Source organism: Halichoerus grypus, chromosome 1 (assembly GCF_964656455.1).
Source record: "Halichoerus grypus chromosome 1, mHalGry1.hap1.1, whole genome shotgun sequence".
NCBI classification, from domain to species: Eukaryota; Metazoa; Chordata; class Mammalia; order Carnivora; family Phocidae; genus Halichoerus; species Halichoerus grypus.
In genome coordinates this window covers 132946414-132963118 of record NC_135712.1, presented here as the reverse complement: position 1 = coordinate 132963118, position 16705 = coordinate 132946414, and the positions used below count along the sequence as shown (strand labels likewise).

Genomic DNA, 16705 nt, shown 5'->3' with positions numbered 1-16705 from the left:
CGCTGCGCCGTCGCCTCACGTGACCACCTCTCAGCCAGCCAATGGGTGAGCACGGCGGAGAATTTCGAATGTGGCCGTGTTAGCCGGCGGGCGACAGTAGACAGAACCTAGACCCGGAGGGTCCGAAGCGCGGGATACACCGGTCGGACCGCCTCGCGGAACTTTGGAATGTAAGGAGGAGGGCGACAGCTGCGGCAGAAGTGGTGGCCAAGGTACTGTTTTGGACGTGCCTGTGGGAGGAGGGTTTCCGGGCCCTCTTCCGGCAACCCCCCCCCCCCCGACTTTACCTGAGCCCTCCGGAGAAAGAGGAGGCCACAGGTTTTTCAGGTGTGGAACAGGGGTGTTGTGGTCCCTGTTCCTCTATTTTCAGGGGTGTCTCTGTCGTTCCAAGTTCGGTGTCCAGAAGCTCAGGCTGTGGCGTGGGATTGATCCGGTGCCTGTGTTCATCCACCCGACTTGCGCTTTCCGACGCTCCAATTTCCTCTTCTGTAAACTACTGGGGTACCCTAACCTCATGCCTTGCAGAATTTTGTGGATTAAGTGATGTGTAAAAGCATTTACAGTAGTTAAAAGCCAGGCTTAATGTAAGGGCACACAAACTGGCAGCTGTTCTTTGTGCAGCGCGATACCGTTGACCTTGTTTTCCTTCTTCGGTTATCCTGGAGTAGCTAGCACTGATCAGTGTCCTACCTCGCTGCTTCAGCAGCAGGAATGATGAAAGAATTATGACGGAGATCAAATATTCCAGGTTCGTCTGAATCCAGACCCTTTACCTGAATGCACACGGACTCTAATCCCACACTGACCTGTTTTCATTCGCTCCCCCCACCACACCCCCTGTTAATACCATCGGCCTGGACAGGGAACTTCTGATAGGGCAAATTTCTTTTGTGATTTTAAGTTGGTTAAAGGTAATAACAAAGTTTTTTAGGTAAGGCTTTGCTAAACTAACTTGATCGGTTACTTAATCTGTATGGCTCTCAAACATCTCCAGTTCCAACTTCAAAAATTCCATTGTGATACATTGTCTTATACAACCCACTTAACATTAGTGCTTTAAAAAAAAATAGTTGTGCCTGCTCTACTAGACACATCTCAGCATATGTTGTATCTACACTGTCAGAGAGAAAATAATGAGATTTACAGTATCTATATTTAACACCCCCAGTGTTTAGAGGAAAATAAGTAAGGCCTGGAGAAAATACTCAAGAAAATGTAAGATTGAGTAAAATATTTGACTAACTTAGAGGAGATGGAGGTATCTTTTGTAGTGTATATGTAGTTGTAGGAAACAAGAATTATTTTTGCAATTTTAAGATCTGCAAAGTGCAATCTAGGGTAAAAGATATTCATGAAAAGTAGTTTGATATGCTTAGTAGCAGAATATTGAAGCAAATCTGATTTGCTGCATTGAAAGATTTGAGTGTATTTATGTATTAATACACTAAGTAGCATATGACACTATCAGCACTTGTTTTGCTACTTTTAACTATGTAGAACAATCATTATTTATTGTGTTGTTTGCTATATTCATGACTTACTAGGAGCTAGCAGACCTGAGTTTTAAAAATAACTTTGAGAAAACTGGCATGTTCCCCTGCCTCAGTACCTATTCCTTCTAGCTCTAAAATTGTTATAGTAGCCTATTAAAATTGTATATAGTGCTACATAGTTTAATTAAACCTCTGAAGATCACCTTGACTTTCTTGAGAGTATGTGCTATATCTTAAGTATTGGCTTAAAAGAGTGTGGAAGAAAGAGTTAATCAAGTGACCTAATCTGATAAATTAATAATATAGAGCAGAACTGGAAAACAAAGCCCACATATATGATTACCTCTGAACTAATGCTTTAAGTCTAGTAAACACTAAAACACTAAATGTTAGTCATAAACATTGTAGGAAACATAAATAATAATAACATCAAAATATAATATTAAGTATTTCCCATAATGCCTAGTATATAGTAAACCCCCGGTGAGTATTTGTTAAAGAATAAATAGTGGCATATTACAGAGTCTTTGGGTTGAAATGCGTACTTATTAACCTTGCTTATAAAGTACCTGAAGAGGCTAATATTATGCCAAAATATTAATGAGATTTAAAAGCTGCAAAATCTAAGTTATTACTAGGTTAGCCATCTTCTTTAAGCTAACTCTACAGTTACTACGTCTATTTAATCCATTCTCTGTGAACAACCTGTGTTTTCAATCTTGTTTTATATTTGATGATATTATCTCTTAGAAAACTTACTTTTTATTGTTTTAAATTCCCAGGCAGAAGATGGCCAAGGAAAGGTGCCTTAAAAAGTCCTTTCAAGACAGTCTTGAAGACATAAAGAAACGGATGAAAGAGAAAAGGAATAAAAATTTGGCAGAGATTGGCAAACGAAAGTCTTTTATAACTGCGCCATGCCAAATAATCTGTAAGAGATTTTCATGTGCTTTTGCATCACTTTTTAAGTTTAGATTTAATACATAATAAAAAAAATTTTATCCTCTTTTAGCCAACACTTCTACACTGCTAAAAAACTACCAAGACAACAACAGAATGTTAGTTTTAGCTTTGCAAAATGAAAAATCCAAAGTGAGAGAAGCCCAAGATATCATCCTCCAACTGAGAAGAGAATGTTACTACCTCACATGTCAGCTATACGCATTGAAAGAAAAACTAACTGCACAACAAACAGAAGAAACTGCTCAGGTATTTTTATTACAAATGGTGAATTTCTGAGGAAAAAATGTGACAGCCATGAATTGGCAATTTAGATCAGTTACGTTATTTAAATTAATTACTCATAGCTCTGTTATCAGTGAATTGATTAAAACATCTCTCACCAGTTAAGAAAACTTCAAGCACATACGTGATTGAGGCTTGAGCTTGTATAACTTGGTTCTGAAAGCAGGTAGCAAGACAAGGTGCAGAAGAACTAGTTTAGCCTGTTGCACTGCTGGTCCCTTCGACTGTTCAGCTAAGTGAATCAAAGATACCTAAAGGTCTGAAAGTGGTACTTGATGCGGGCTAGTCCAGAAGTTTTAATCAGTGGTATAAATCTTACCTTTTCTATGTAGTTTTGTTACATTTAGTAAGGTTTTATAAGAAATACCTTAATTTGGGAGGGCGGTATTTAAGTGCTTTTTGAAGAGTCATTTTTACTACGAGTTGGTTAAATAAGGAAAACTACACATTAACTGGGTATTAACAGAAACAGTTTACTTTCTTCCTGGTTGGCCATCTGTTTGCTATGCTGGTGAAGACAGTTGTGTTGGCACTTGGGCCAGGAAACCAGAGAAGAAAGCCAGACCATAGTGATTAGGGGATATAGACTCAGGAAAGGAATAAAGTCACCTCTCTGCTGACAGGGGGAGTCAATGAAAGAGTTCTTGCTTCCCTGTACCTAAGATGATTACATATTTTTTTCTGTGTATGATACAGGGAATGTACATATGCATATATATGCAATACATGCATATACAGTGTAGCAGAGAATTGTCTATAAAGATTTGATATAATTTCCTTCATGTGAGGGTTAGATTATTTTTAAAAGGGTTTTTTTTTTCCCTTCAGAATATAATCTTTCCTAATTTTTTTTCTTTTCCTTGTTTAGTCAACTAGTGAGGAAAAAAAAAATCCCTCCAAAGATATTTGAATCTTCCTTTTCCCTTTCCTAAGCTTTTGATGGAATCATATAGAATAGTGAAAAATGAGTACCTGATAAGATAATCACAAAAACAGTGGGAAGAATTCTATTATTGCAGGCCTTTTGACATTTATCAATGATTTTTGAGTATTTATTAAAACATATTATTAGTTGCTGGGCAAAATTGTTCTTAGCATTTAAAACATCAGTTTGTTTTCTGCCATATACTTGCTACATGTGTCACTCTCTCTCAACCATCATTCTATACTCGTGCTTCCATGCTCATCAAGTCAATTTATCAGTGATGGAAAAGCTTAAAATGTTTTAATAAGAAGGATGTTTTTCTTGGCTGACAATAGTTAGCTTATAGGGATTAATCACAAAGTAATTTCTAATAGCCTTTTCTTCCCTAAATTTTATAATGAATCTTTTTAGTAACTTGTTATTAAATTATATTATTCTGGGGATGCCTGGGTGGCTCAGTCGGTTAAGCGTCTGCCTTCGGCTCAGGTCATGATCTCAGTGTTGTGGGATTGAGTCCTGCATTGGGCTCTCTGCTCAGCGGGGAGTCTGCTTCTCCCTCTGACCCTCCCCTCTCTTGTGCTCTCTCTCTCTCTCAAATAAGTAAATAAATCTTTTAAAAAAAAAGTCTAAAAAAATAAAAACAAATAAAAATAAATTATATTATTCTGTAGTTAAATATTCTCCTTTATTTACCTTCAGTAATACTACTACTTAAATTTAGAACATTAGCTATACTGAAAATAAATTGAAGACTTTTAACAGGATTAAATTTCTAGTTGTTTTCTCTTGAACAGTTTTAACCTATCGTAATGTCAGCATCTTTTATGTGCATCAAATTCAAAAAAACAACTGAACTAAATTAGAGTGATCTCTAAGGAATCTGTCTGGAGCTTTCACCTTCCTGATACAAATCTACAAATCTGCCTGTGTCTTTGCTGTTCTTCATCTTTCCTCCTGTCACAGTGGCAGAAGTGCCTCTGCTCCTATGGAAGGCTGAGACCTCCGCTGTGCATCAGATTCCCTTTTTCTCATCTCTAGGACTTTGCTCCTAAAAGTTTGTGTTCTTTCAACACGTATTTCCTTCTTGGCTGAATCATTCTAGCCATCATACAAATGTGCTTTAGTATCTCTTCCCTTAAGAGGAAAAGAAAATAAATGAAACCTCTCCTGGTTTCACATCCCTCTACTCATTTCTCTGCTTCCCTTCACAGCAGAACTTTAGCAGAGAGAACAGTGCACTTACTGTCTTCACTTCCTCAGCTTCCATTTACATTTGAACTTACTCTTACCTGGCTTTTATCCCCATCGTTCTATGGTCACTGTGCCAGGTGCCCACAACCCCCATTTTTAGTGGCCACTTCTCTTTCTTCTTGACCTTGAAGTAATAAACAACATACTTTGATCTCTCAGCTTTCTTACTATCATACTCTCCTGGTTGTCCTACCTTTCTGACTGTTCCAAGTCAGCCTCCTTTGCTTGCTTCTTCTTTACTTTCAAATGTCCATTGTCCTAGACCCATCTTATCTTATCCCCCTCCCACAGCTTTAAATACTATCTGTCTGCTGATGACTTCCAAATTTATAGCTCAACACACACACACAACTACTTTTTGATATATCTACTTAAATACTTATAAAGGATCTCAAACATATTTTGTACAAAGTACAACTCTTTATTTTCCCTCTCCCAAAGATATTGTATATTTCTGCCTCTGAGTCTTACTCATCTCATAAAACAACCTATCCATTTGCTCAAGTCAAAACCAAAGAGGCTTCCCTCTCCCTCACTGTCCCCACCTCCACCCCTATTCAATCTCAGCACACTTTGTTCTCTTAACACCTTCCACTGGGCTTTACCTCTGTAGCCATAGGACTCAAGTCCTAGCTAATATGAATGTCTTGCTAGATTTACTACAATGACTTCCTAACTCCTGCTCTTGGCCCCTTTCAATCCATGTTTCACACAGTGGCCAGACTGATCTTCTTAAAACTTAGATCATTTTACTTTCCTGCTTAACATTTACATGACTTCCCATCACACTTAGACTAAAATCCAAACTCATGGACTCCCAAGGCCCCACATTATGTGGCCTCTGTGCGCACATGCCCTACTGTTCTCACTATGAGACAGGTCATAGATGACTCCAGCCACAATGGCCTTTCTTTTCTAAACACAGCAAGGTTTTTCCTACACCATGACTTTTGTATTTGCTGTTTCTACCACTTTTTCTTTCCCTGCTCTTTCAATGGCTGGTTCCTCTGCATTCTTTAGATTTCAGATGAAAGTCACCCTATCTAAGAGAACCCTCCAACCTCAAGTACTCTGTCACTTCAACTCTGAGTATTTCCTTCATAACACTTTATCAATATCTGAAATAATTATTTATATATCTCTTTCCCTTCATTTTAAATTTTTCTCTCCCTACACTAGAATTAAGCTTTATGAGGGTTGGACTTAAATCTATTTTTAAGCTGCTATAGATCTAGTTTCTAGAACAGAGCCTGACACCATATAGAGTGTGCACATGTTTTTATTGTTAAATAAATGAATGCTTTGTTATGAATATTTCAATTGTACCACCATTTTCTTTGTTTTAATATATTAACAGAACCAGGAAATATGTCCCTCTGGAATGGACTCCAATAGTGACAACAACTCTGGGGATTTATTTGTGAAGTTAGTATCAAATTTCATTATTGGGGGGTGGGAGGGAAGGGGTGGCTGGGTGATGGACATTGGAGAGGGTATGTGCTATGGTGAGCGCTGTGAATTGTGTAAGACTGATGAATCACAGACCTGTACCCCTGAAACAAATATTATATTTTAATAAAAATAATAAAAAATTTTTATTATTATGATTACTAATATCAAGAAAGATTTAATTCTGTGATGCATTTACGAAAGAAAATTTGCATAATACAGATTCTTGTGTTTGGAGTCTGATGTTTTCTCTTCTAAAAATGTATTTAAAAAAATATACATTGATATTGTTACATTTAGCCAAGCCAAAACTTTCTTATGTTTACTTTTCTGATGTCTAGGAATAAGCTAGTTATTTAAATATAACTGAATTTCTTCAGTTATATTTTTCTTATATCATGTTTTTATTCTAAGGATTGGTTATTCAAATGATGGTATTTTGCCAGTACTATAAATAGTCTGGTTTAGAAACGAAATATAATAAAACATCATGTTTAACACAGCTATCACCCTGTCTTGCTAATCCAATTCATTCCTAAATATAGTCAGACCCCCATATACCCTCCTCCCCTTCTGTTAGATCAAGTATACTTTGCTTATGAATTATTGAGATATAATTATATATAGTAAAATGCACAGATCTTAATTACACAGTTTAATGAGTTTGACTAATATATACACCTGTGGAACCAAAATCTCAATTATGATATAGAGCACTGCTGTCACTCTAGCTGGGCTTTCTTAGTTTCAGCATTATTGACATTTTAGGCCAGATCATCCTTTGTTGTGGAGGGCTATCCTAAGCATTGTGGGACATTTAGCAGCATCCTTGGCCTCTACCACTAAATGTCAGTGGCACTTCCCTCCCCCAGTTATGAGAAGCAAAAATGTCTCCAGACAGTGCCATGTATCCATATAATTATCCCCAATTAGAACCATTGCCATAAGCCATCTCCTCCTATCCCTTTCAAGTCTATGCCCTTCTCTTCACAAAAGTAATCACTAAGATGCTTTCTATCCCCATATTAATTTTAATCATGAATAGTTGAAAATAGTTGAACTGTAAGATCTGACAAAATATTTATGTAATGGTCAAAAAGTAAGATGGGGTAATTGACTTTCTATAAGATTCCTGAAATTGTTAATTAGTTACCATAACTTACCTAAACCTGTATTTGATTTTCAATGTTTAGAGGGAAAAATTCTCTATAGGGAATAAAGAATAAAATTAGGGTGAAACAGCCAGTCATAGTATTAAAGCATAAAGAAAATTGTTTCATGAGCCAAAGGGGGACAAGATTTTTTAAAATAAATAGGATTAACTTTAGAGGAGTCAGTAGTTAGGCATCATAAAAACATAAACTACCAAGAAAAGAAAAAAAAGATCATAGCTCAGCTAATGATGAAGCAGGCTGATAAAGAGTAATCAGATTCCATTTCTATAATAGATTTTATAAGTCAATACCGATTGGCTGTTTCTCCAGGTAAATGAAATTATGGGTTATGGCATGTCTTCATTGATAAGGTAGTTCTTCCAGTGGGAGTTGAATGTCAGTCATAACAAACCAGCCTCCATATAATCAGCATAAATGTTTTTTTTTCTTTGAAACTGAACAGATACACTGATTTAAAATAGAATTATGAAATGATACTAAAGAGAAAATTTTAATCTTAAGAAAATCTTAAATTTGTTTTTATTATAAAATTGTTAAATAAATTTCTATTTTTCATTGGCTAGACAAGTTCCTCTTCAGGAAGCTCACCTTCCAGGACAAGGAGAATCATTCCAAATAGAAGGTAATTCAAGCGAAAATCTAAAAGTACTATTAAGGGGAAGATGAGATCTTTGTGAACAAGTAACAAATTTCTCTAGTATTTTTTTAACTTTTTAATTTGCTCATCTGGCATTCTTCTGCTCAAAGCAAATCTGTTTATTTTACACAGAATAATAACAGTTTTAAAATACTTCCATTTATTTTGCCAAATCTATAATCAGCTATAAACGGCTGCAATTTACTGAGCCCTACTATGTGCCAAGCTCTGTGTTAGCCATTTTACATACATTCTGTCACTTGACCCTCACAACAACTTGGACTGTAGGTACAGTTGGTCCCACTTTATATAGACTCAAAGAAGTAAAGTATCTTACAAGAAGTGGCCCGAATGGTAAAAGCTAGTGTTTAAACTCAAAGCTGACCTCCAAAGCCATGCCATTCTTTCCACTTCTAAATTGACATGTCCCTATTCTCAAATATCAATCCTTTCTACTTGAACTAAGCTTTGAAGAAGGGATAGCATTTGAATAAGCAGAACCAAATATCCTCACTTTTCCTAAAAATACAGATTATATTTCTTACCTGAAGGGCTTTGCAATTATCCCAATCTTACTCATTTTCAAAGAACACCTTAGCTCCCACTTTCTCAAGTGTACTTGTACTACTTTAAAATATGAGGTTCTTTTCCACTGAATCCCATACACGTAGATACATATAGCCTACTAGTTTTTCTTGAAACCTTTAAATCGGGGACACACAAAACCCCCAGTTAGAATATTTTCGAAGGTTATATAAGAGTCTTTCACAAGTCAGATAGAAGCCATCAATTGATCATTGCCAAATAAATAGATGGCAGTATTAAGTTCCCCAGATTTGTATTTACTTAGAGCCAATGTGGAGAAACTACAGAATGACTTTTCATTTATTCCATTTTTAATTTTGAGTTCTAAGATTTCTGAAATTAAAGTTTTCATAAAGTAAAACTATTTTTCTCATTTATTTTTTAAATTCTCAGAGCAAATACCTATTTCTCAAGATAGACTGGGATTTGATTTGGATTCAGATGAAGATAAATCTGCTGATAATGTCTTACCTAGAACTGTATCTGTCCGTCGGAGTTTAAAGAAACATCTCAACAATCTATGTCAGTTCAATACCTTGGATGATTTTGAAATCAGTCATTTCTCAGTGCAGCCCTTTGAATCTGAAAGATGTGTAGACCCACTAGTAAACATGCACATAACAGAAAACGTAGAACAAAGTGTTTGTCAATGGAATAAGGATCAAATTAACTTATCACCAAAGCTGATTGACCCAGGAAGACCTGCTAAAACAAAAGAAAACATTTTAGAATATAAATTTGAACAAACTGAAAATAAGCACAGAGGTGCACAAGGAAGAAGAGGAGAAGAGAAAAGAAAAACTAACAGAAGGAGAAAATCAAAATCTGTATCAAAGTATAAAGGGAGCAAAAGTGAAAACAAAAAAACTGTTTCCAAAAAAAAGTTGGATGAATCTGTCATTTCCAGTGATGCTTACAATTTTAACTTGGAAGAGGGTATTCATCTCACTCCTTTCCGACAAAAAATGAGCAATGATTCTAACAGAGAAGAAAACAACAATGAATTTGAAGTGAGCGTCTATGAATCAAGTGGTTCAGGAGATGATTCTGATGACCTCTATTTGCCCACTTGCAAGTACAGTCAAGATCTCTCCAGTGAATCAGATAGGAGCCCAGTCGCCAGGTCTCGACCTAAAAGAGCACTAAAATACAGGGATGAAAAAGAGATGGAGGATTCTAAGCTTACAAAAACTCCTATAAGTAAGTGATCTACTTGTTTGCCTGCATTTTTAATGTTTATAATAAATGATCACTCCTGATGCTTATATGCTATACTTACCATCTGTTTCTCTGGGGGAGATTAGAGACTTGCCATCTGTCTCTGGGGGAAGTTCTGATTAAACAATGGGGGCCTGGGATGGAAATCACAATTGTATGGCTATGACCTACTTTAAGCTAATTTAAATCTTCTTTAAAAACAAATACTACTTTTTACAGAGAAAGCATTTTTATTTTTAGTAAATGAAGCCTTCCAACATAAGGAAAAACTTTTTGGTGGAGTTAGGTTGAATTAAAATATCTTTTATACACTCACCTGAAACAGGCCCTTGAAAATGAAATCAAATTTGAATCCAGTGACCTGTCATTTTAATGGTTTTGCTTCATATTCAGTTTGACAGGAACCATGATTATAAATTGATTCATTCTAGGTAATGAAAGGTGGCTAGACCAAACTTTTTCCTCAGTTGATAGGCTTAGTATTCTTCTCTAAGACATTTGTAAGACACCTAAAAACTGTGACTTAGAAAAATCTTGCCTTTATTAGATCAAAAGTAGGCATGGTTCAAAAGTTGATGATAGAGCCTGCATCTGCCCACAAAGATTCTCATCTGGAAAATTTAGTTAGTGTGGTTAAACTAATTTGTTTGGTCAAGTTGTAGCATTCCTAAAACATTGTCATGCTATTTCATTTGATACTCAGAAAAACTCTATGAAGGGGCACCTGGGTGGCTCAGTCAGTTAAGCGTCTGCCTTTGGCTCAGGTCATGATCTCAGGGTCCTGGGATCGAGCCCCGCAGTGGACTCCCTGCTCCGCGGGAAGCCTGCTTCTCCCTCTCCCCCTGCTTGTGCTCTCTCTCTGTCAAATAAATTAAAACCTCAAAAAAAAAAGAAAAAAGAAAAACTCTATGAAGTGTAGGTATTACCATGTTTGTATTATTTATAAGGAAACTTAAACCTAAAAAATTTAAATGACTTTCCAAGGTCAACCAGTTAGGCAGTGGTAGTATACAAATGCAGGGTTTTTTTAATATGCTATAATAATGTTACAAAATCAAACAAGACCGGCGAAATGTTGATAATTATTGAAGCTAGGTAACTGGGGTTTCATTATTATTGTTGTCTCTGTATTTGTGTATCCTTGAAATTTTACACAATAAGTTTAAAAAAAAAAAATTACACTCTACTATAGTGTCAGAGTTTAATCCCCAGATCATCAGCATCACCATTACGTGAAACCTCTTAAAAATGCAGAATCTGAGGCCATACCCTTGAATCAGAATCTGCATCTTTTTAACAAGTTCCCTGGGGAATTTGTATATATATAAATTTTGAGAAGTACTGTTCCAGAATATAGCAACTGATCGGATGTTGCTTAGCCATATTTTCCAAACTAAAAGTTGGAATAATTAGTATAGTACAGTGTACTTATGTGGGGACAAAAAAAGACAGTATTTGAAACCTAGATAACCCTGGTTGCTAAATATAGGCATTTTACAGTTATAGTTTGACTACGAAAAACAATTTGCCTTTTTAAAGCTGTGTGAAGAGATTGTCTTATAGTGTCCTTCTGTGTGCTGAGTACCTGTCACTCAATACAGATCTAGCTCCAAAGTAGAATAACTCGGATGCCTATGATAGGAAAAACATTGGGTAACTTTTTTAACATATTAGCTTTACCAGAGTGAACCCCTATCCTGCTAGTCTCCACAGAGGCTATGGTGTAGAATTCTCATTTATTTAATAAAGTGAGTTTAAGTGGCTTTTTTTTTTTAAGATTTTATTTATTTATTTGACAGAGAGAGACACAGCGAGAGAGGGAACACAAGCAGGGGAGAGGGAGAAGCAGGCTTTCCGCGGAGCAGGGAGCCCGATGTGGGACTCGATCCCAGGACCCTGGGATCATGACCTGAGCCGAAGGCAGACGCTTAACACCTGAGCCACCAGGTGCCCCTAAGTGGCTTAAGACTGTAGGAAGCCAATTGATAAATTTTGGTATTGAAAAAGATGGAGGCCTTGATGATTCTACAGAGCAAGGTGGAACTAAAATGCAATTCCATAATTGAAAGTAATTCATTATGCCCACGTTATCGTTAAAGAATTGTAATTTTTTTTTAAAGAATTTTAAGTTTTAGTAACTTGTTGTATCAGTTCTTCACATCCACAGTAATATTTCAGTGTTATCTGGGATGAAAAAATGAATGGGTTAAAAAAATCTATTATAAAATGCTGGATTTGTATATGTTTAGGATGTGTAATTGCACACAATTTTAGTTCCTGTGGTTTTTTTTTTCTTTCATTTGGAACCATATTCAGTAAAAGTTGTTTTTATAGGTGCACTACCTAAAACTCACCGCTCACCTCATTGTAGCCTGAAGGATATCACCAATGTCCCCTTGTATCCTGAGGTGAAAATCAGAAAACTTTCTCTTTCTCCAAAAAAGAAAGAAAGCCCAGCAGTGTTGCTGCCTAAGCGCAGGTGCGCAGTCAGTATGAACTATAAGGAACCCACACTCGCTTCGTAAGTATTTGATTTGTGGGACCCCACCTCTAATGATACATGTGGGGGGAGTAAGGTTTGGAGCTTTTTTCAAGAATGAGTCTGGTTGAAATATAAAATTTTGATTAAAAACTGAAGTGGGAATATTGGCACTGGCATATTTTACAATAAGTTTATATTGAAGAGTGAATTAGTATTGGGATGTTTATAATTATGCTTAAGAGTTCTTTTTACCCTTATAGGAAACTGAGAAGAGGAGACCCTTTTACAGATTTGTGTTTCTTGAATTCTCCGATTTTCAAACAGAAAAAGGATTCCAGACGCAGTTCTAAAAAAAAAAAGTATGAAGCAAATACAGTGAAGTGTTTGTTGGATGCTGTTTAAATTCATCCTGTTACACTTCCTTCTATCTCTCCAAGGGAGAATCTCTAAGATAGTACACAATAGGGTTGAACTGTTGCCATGGAATACTCTTTGACCAAACTCTAGATCATGGAAATTTCTTCAAAACTGTACTTCAAATGTGATGCTTTTTTTTTATACCATTAATAAATTTGGTTTATTTTTTCTTTTAAATATAAATAACTGGACTTAAGCCCTATTTCTTAAACTGCCTAAAACTCTTAGTTTTACTCAGAATGTATCTTCTGCAAAAATTTTAGAAATGAGTAATCAAATTAAGATGTTTTAATTATAAGCTTCTGGTGCCTTTATTTTTCCCTTAAATGGAAAATACTAGAATGAATGATTTTTGGACAGGCCAAGGATCTTTTGAAACTCTTTATATAACATTTGAATAAAATAAATCCTTGGCATGCATAGTAGGGTATACCCTAAGTTGTTTGTGGATCCCTTATACCACTGTTGTATTTAAAATTTCAAATAAAATGTGAGATCATTATTAAAGAATTAATGGTTGCTTAGGCTCAGGGACTAGGTAAGTGACTAGCTCTGAATACCAAGCAGTGTGTGTACATTGTTCAGTGATACCTCAGCAAAATCACAAGTTGTTATGTCTTGGACTTTCAGGATAGTTCCCTAATTAGTGGTTACCATGTTGGGGTCAATGCAGATAAAGAATATTTCCATCACCACAGAAAGCTCTCTATCGGGTGATTGCATTTTTAATATTTCTGTATTCTTGCTGTAGCATTTACCCATACACTGTTAAGAATTGTTTTATATTTTAACATTTTACATGAATGTTATATTGTATATATTTTTTTGCAACCAAGTTTTAACTCACCATTATTTTTGAGATTTATCCATGTTGGCAGATGTAGATTATTTTCATTGTTGTATAGTATTTTATTATATAAATAAACTAGACTTATTCTTTTGAGAGATAATTTGCTTCCACTTTTTTCATTATTACAAGTTAGTGCTGTGGTGAATATTCTACATTCTTGCACACATGTGAATAAGTTTCCATGGAGTTGATACCTAGAAGGGGAGTTACTCTCTAAAGTGGTTGTACCAATTTTCCTGACACAAGAAGTGTATAACTCTCCTGTCAGCAACATGTAAGTTCCAGTTTTCCCACACACTATCACTTGGTATTATTGGACATTGAAATTACCTATGGCAATGAATGTGAAATGGTTTCTCTTTGTTTTAATTATTTATTTTATCTCATTTGAGTTCATTACTTATGAGAATTCAAATGTTTATTGGTCACTCATTCCTTTTATGAATTGCTTATTGTGTACTTTGCCCACTTTTTAGCTAGCGTGTCTTTTTCTTAATAGAATGGGCTCTTTATATATCCTAGATAGTATTCCTTGTCTTTATTTACATGTGCTATAACTATCTGTTTCTACTTTATTTTTACCTTATGTTTTTTTGATATTCAGGAATTTTAAATATTGATGTCCTCTATCACCTTTTCCCTTAAGGTTTTTCTCGAAAATTTGTAGTTTTTCTTTTTCACTTGGGTCTTTAAACCGTTTGGTATTTTGTCAAATGGAGATCTGATTTTATTTCATTTTCCGGAGAATAGCCCATTGTCCCAGCACTATTCATTGATTAATCTATCTGCTGTCTTTGACACTGAAGTTTCTTTCTGTTGGTTTATTTGTCAAGCAATGGGCTGGGTACTGTATAGTCACATTTTTTTGTTTGTAGTTTAGTGGTAAAATACTTATCATTTTGATCGTTTTTAAGTGTATAGTTCAGTAGCATTACATACATTCACATTGTCCATCACCATCACCATTATCAATCTGCAGAACTTTTTCATCATCCCAAACTGAAATCCTGTACCCATTAAACAGTAACTCCCCATTTACCCACCCCCCCATACCCTAGTAACTATTCTACTTTCTGTCTCTATGAATTTGACTATTCCAGGTAACTCATATAAATGGAATCGTACAGTACTTGTCCTTTTGTGTCTGGCTTATTTCACTTATCCATGTCTGCACCTAACAGAATTTCATTCCTTTTTCAAGTATTCAAGTCCTAGAATACTGAGTAGTATTCCATTGGGTATATGTAGCAGATTTTGTTTATCTCTCAGTGGACATCTGGGTTGTTTCCACTTTTTATGTATATGCTAATACAAAGATCTATTTGAGTTCCTGCTTTTAATTTTTAAATATATACCCAGAAGTAGAATTGTTGATTATATGGTAATTCTGTATTTTGATGAACCAACATACTGTGTTCTAGAGTGGCTGCACCATTTTATATTCCCACCAGCAATGCATAGGGGTTCCAATTATTCCACATCCTTGCTAATACTTTTGTGCGTTTTTTCCACAATACCTATCCTATTGGTGTGAAGTGGCATCTCATTGTGGTATATTGACTTGCATTACATTAATGATTAATGATGTTAAGCATCTTTTCATATGCTTATTGTCCGTTTGTATACCTTCAGAAAAATGTCTGTTCAAGTCCTATGCCTGTTTTTGAATTGGGTTGTTTTTGTGTTGAATCTTAGGAGTTCCTTAAACGTTCTAGATATTAATCCCTTATCAGATATGTAATTTGCAAATGTTTTCCCCCATTATGTGGGTTAGCTTTTTATTGGTGGAGTATCCTTTGATGCACAGAAGTTATTAATTTTGATTAAGTCCAGTTTATCAATTTTTCCTCGTCTTTGCTTTTGATTGTTATACCCAAGAAATCATTGCCAAATCCAATGTCATGAAGTTTTTCCCGTACTTTTTCTTGTCACATTTGTTTTTAAAGAAATAGATGGAATTGGTTTGCTAATATTTTGCTTAGGATTTTTTATACCTATGATCACAAGTAAAATTTGCCTATATCCTTTCCCATATATATTTTTGGTAGCAAGGCCATACTAGCCTCATAAAATTAGTTGAGAACCTTCTCTTTTTGCTCTGTGGAACAAATTGTTACCAATTCAGGTTTGGTAAAACTTGCCATTAAAACTATTTTATCCTGTTTTGTGGGCAAATTTTTGTCTTGGTTTTTTAAATGATTATAAATTCTCTAATTCTTCTTGATTCTATTTAGCTAAATTACCTTTTTCTTAGGAATTGCATATTTATCTGTTTTATTTAATGATGTTACAGTATTTCTTAAATTTTTCCAATCTCTGTACTATCTAGTTATGTCACTTTTTTATTGCCTATTTGTGCCTGCTTTCTTTTGTATTGAATCTATTTTGTTAGTTGTTAATCTTTTCCATTTTGTTAATCTTTTCAAAAGACCAGCTTTTGTTGATCCTCAGTTTTTTCATTTTCTACTTTATTAATTTCTATTATTTTCTTTGTTCACATTCTTTGGGTTTATGTTGTCATTTTCTAACTTCTATCTAGCTCCTTGATGTCTAGCCTTCCTTTTTTTAAAGATTGTAATTTTAAGTAATCTCTCCATCCAATATATGACTCAAACTCTTGAGTCCTGACCCTAAGATCAAGAATTGCATGCTCCACTGACTGAGCCAGCCAGGTGCCCCTAGTCTTCCTTATTAACATGTTTTTAAAGGCATACATTTTTGCCTCTTAGTTTTACTGCATGACCTCTTCAGCGTGTTTTATATATATATCTCCTTAACTTTGATTTCAAAGGCGCTCTCAAGTATTTTTTAACTTTGTGATTTCTTTTTTGACCTGTCAGTTATGTAAAATCATTTTTTTCATACCGAAGTGGAGATTTCTATTGTTATTTTTTGTTATTGACTTCTATTCTTTTTGGAATACATCAAAAGATTATTTGTATGGTGTTGATTCTTTGGTATATGTTAAATCTTTTGTG

At 35.2% G+C, this 16705-nt stretch overlaps 1 protein-coding gene across 1 annotated transcript; it reads left to right on the top strand.

Moving 5' to 3' along the window:
• Positions 1 to 55: 55 nt before the first annotated feature.
• SGO1 (shugoshin 1) lies at positions 56 to 13827 on the top strand. Its single transcript, XM_078072271.1, has 8 exons — positions 56 to 212; positions 2276 to 2424; positions 2506 to 2702; positions 6272 to 6339; positions 8102 to 8160; positions 9154 to 9960; positions 12313 to 12499; positions 12721 to 13827. Exons 2-8 carry the CDS (start codon positions 2283 to 2285, stop codon positions 12860 to 12862), a joined length of 1602 nt encoding a protein of 533 aa, XP_077928397.1. The 5' UTR covers positions 56 to 212; positions 2276 to 2282; the 3' UTR covers positions 12863 to 13827.
• Positions 13828 to 16705: the final 2878 nt, after the last annotated feature.

Excerpts from the sequence above, each read along its gene's own strand:
- SGO1 (XM_078072271.1), top strand. The coding sequence starts at position 2,283 with ATGGCCAAGGAAAGGTGCCTTAAAAAGTCCTTTCAAGACAGTCTTGAA. Across the intron at positions 2,425-2,505 it reads TGCGCCATGCCAAATAATCT|CCAACACTTCTACACTGCTA; the intron begins GTAAGAGATTTT and ends ATCCTCTTTTAG. Across the intron at positions 12,500-12,720 it reads AAGGAACCCACACTCGCTTC|GAAACTGAGAAGAGGAGACC; the intron begins GTAAGTATTTGA and ends TTACCCTTATAG.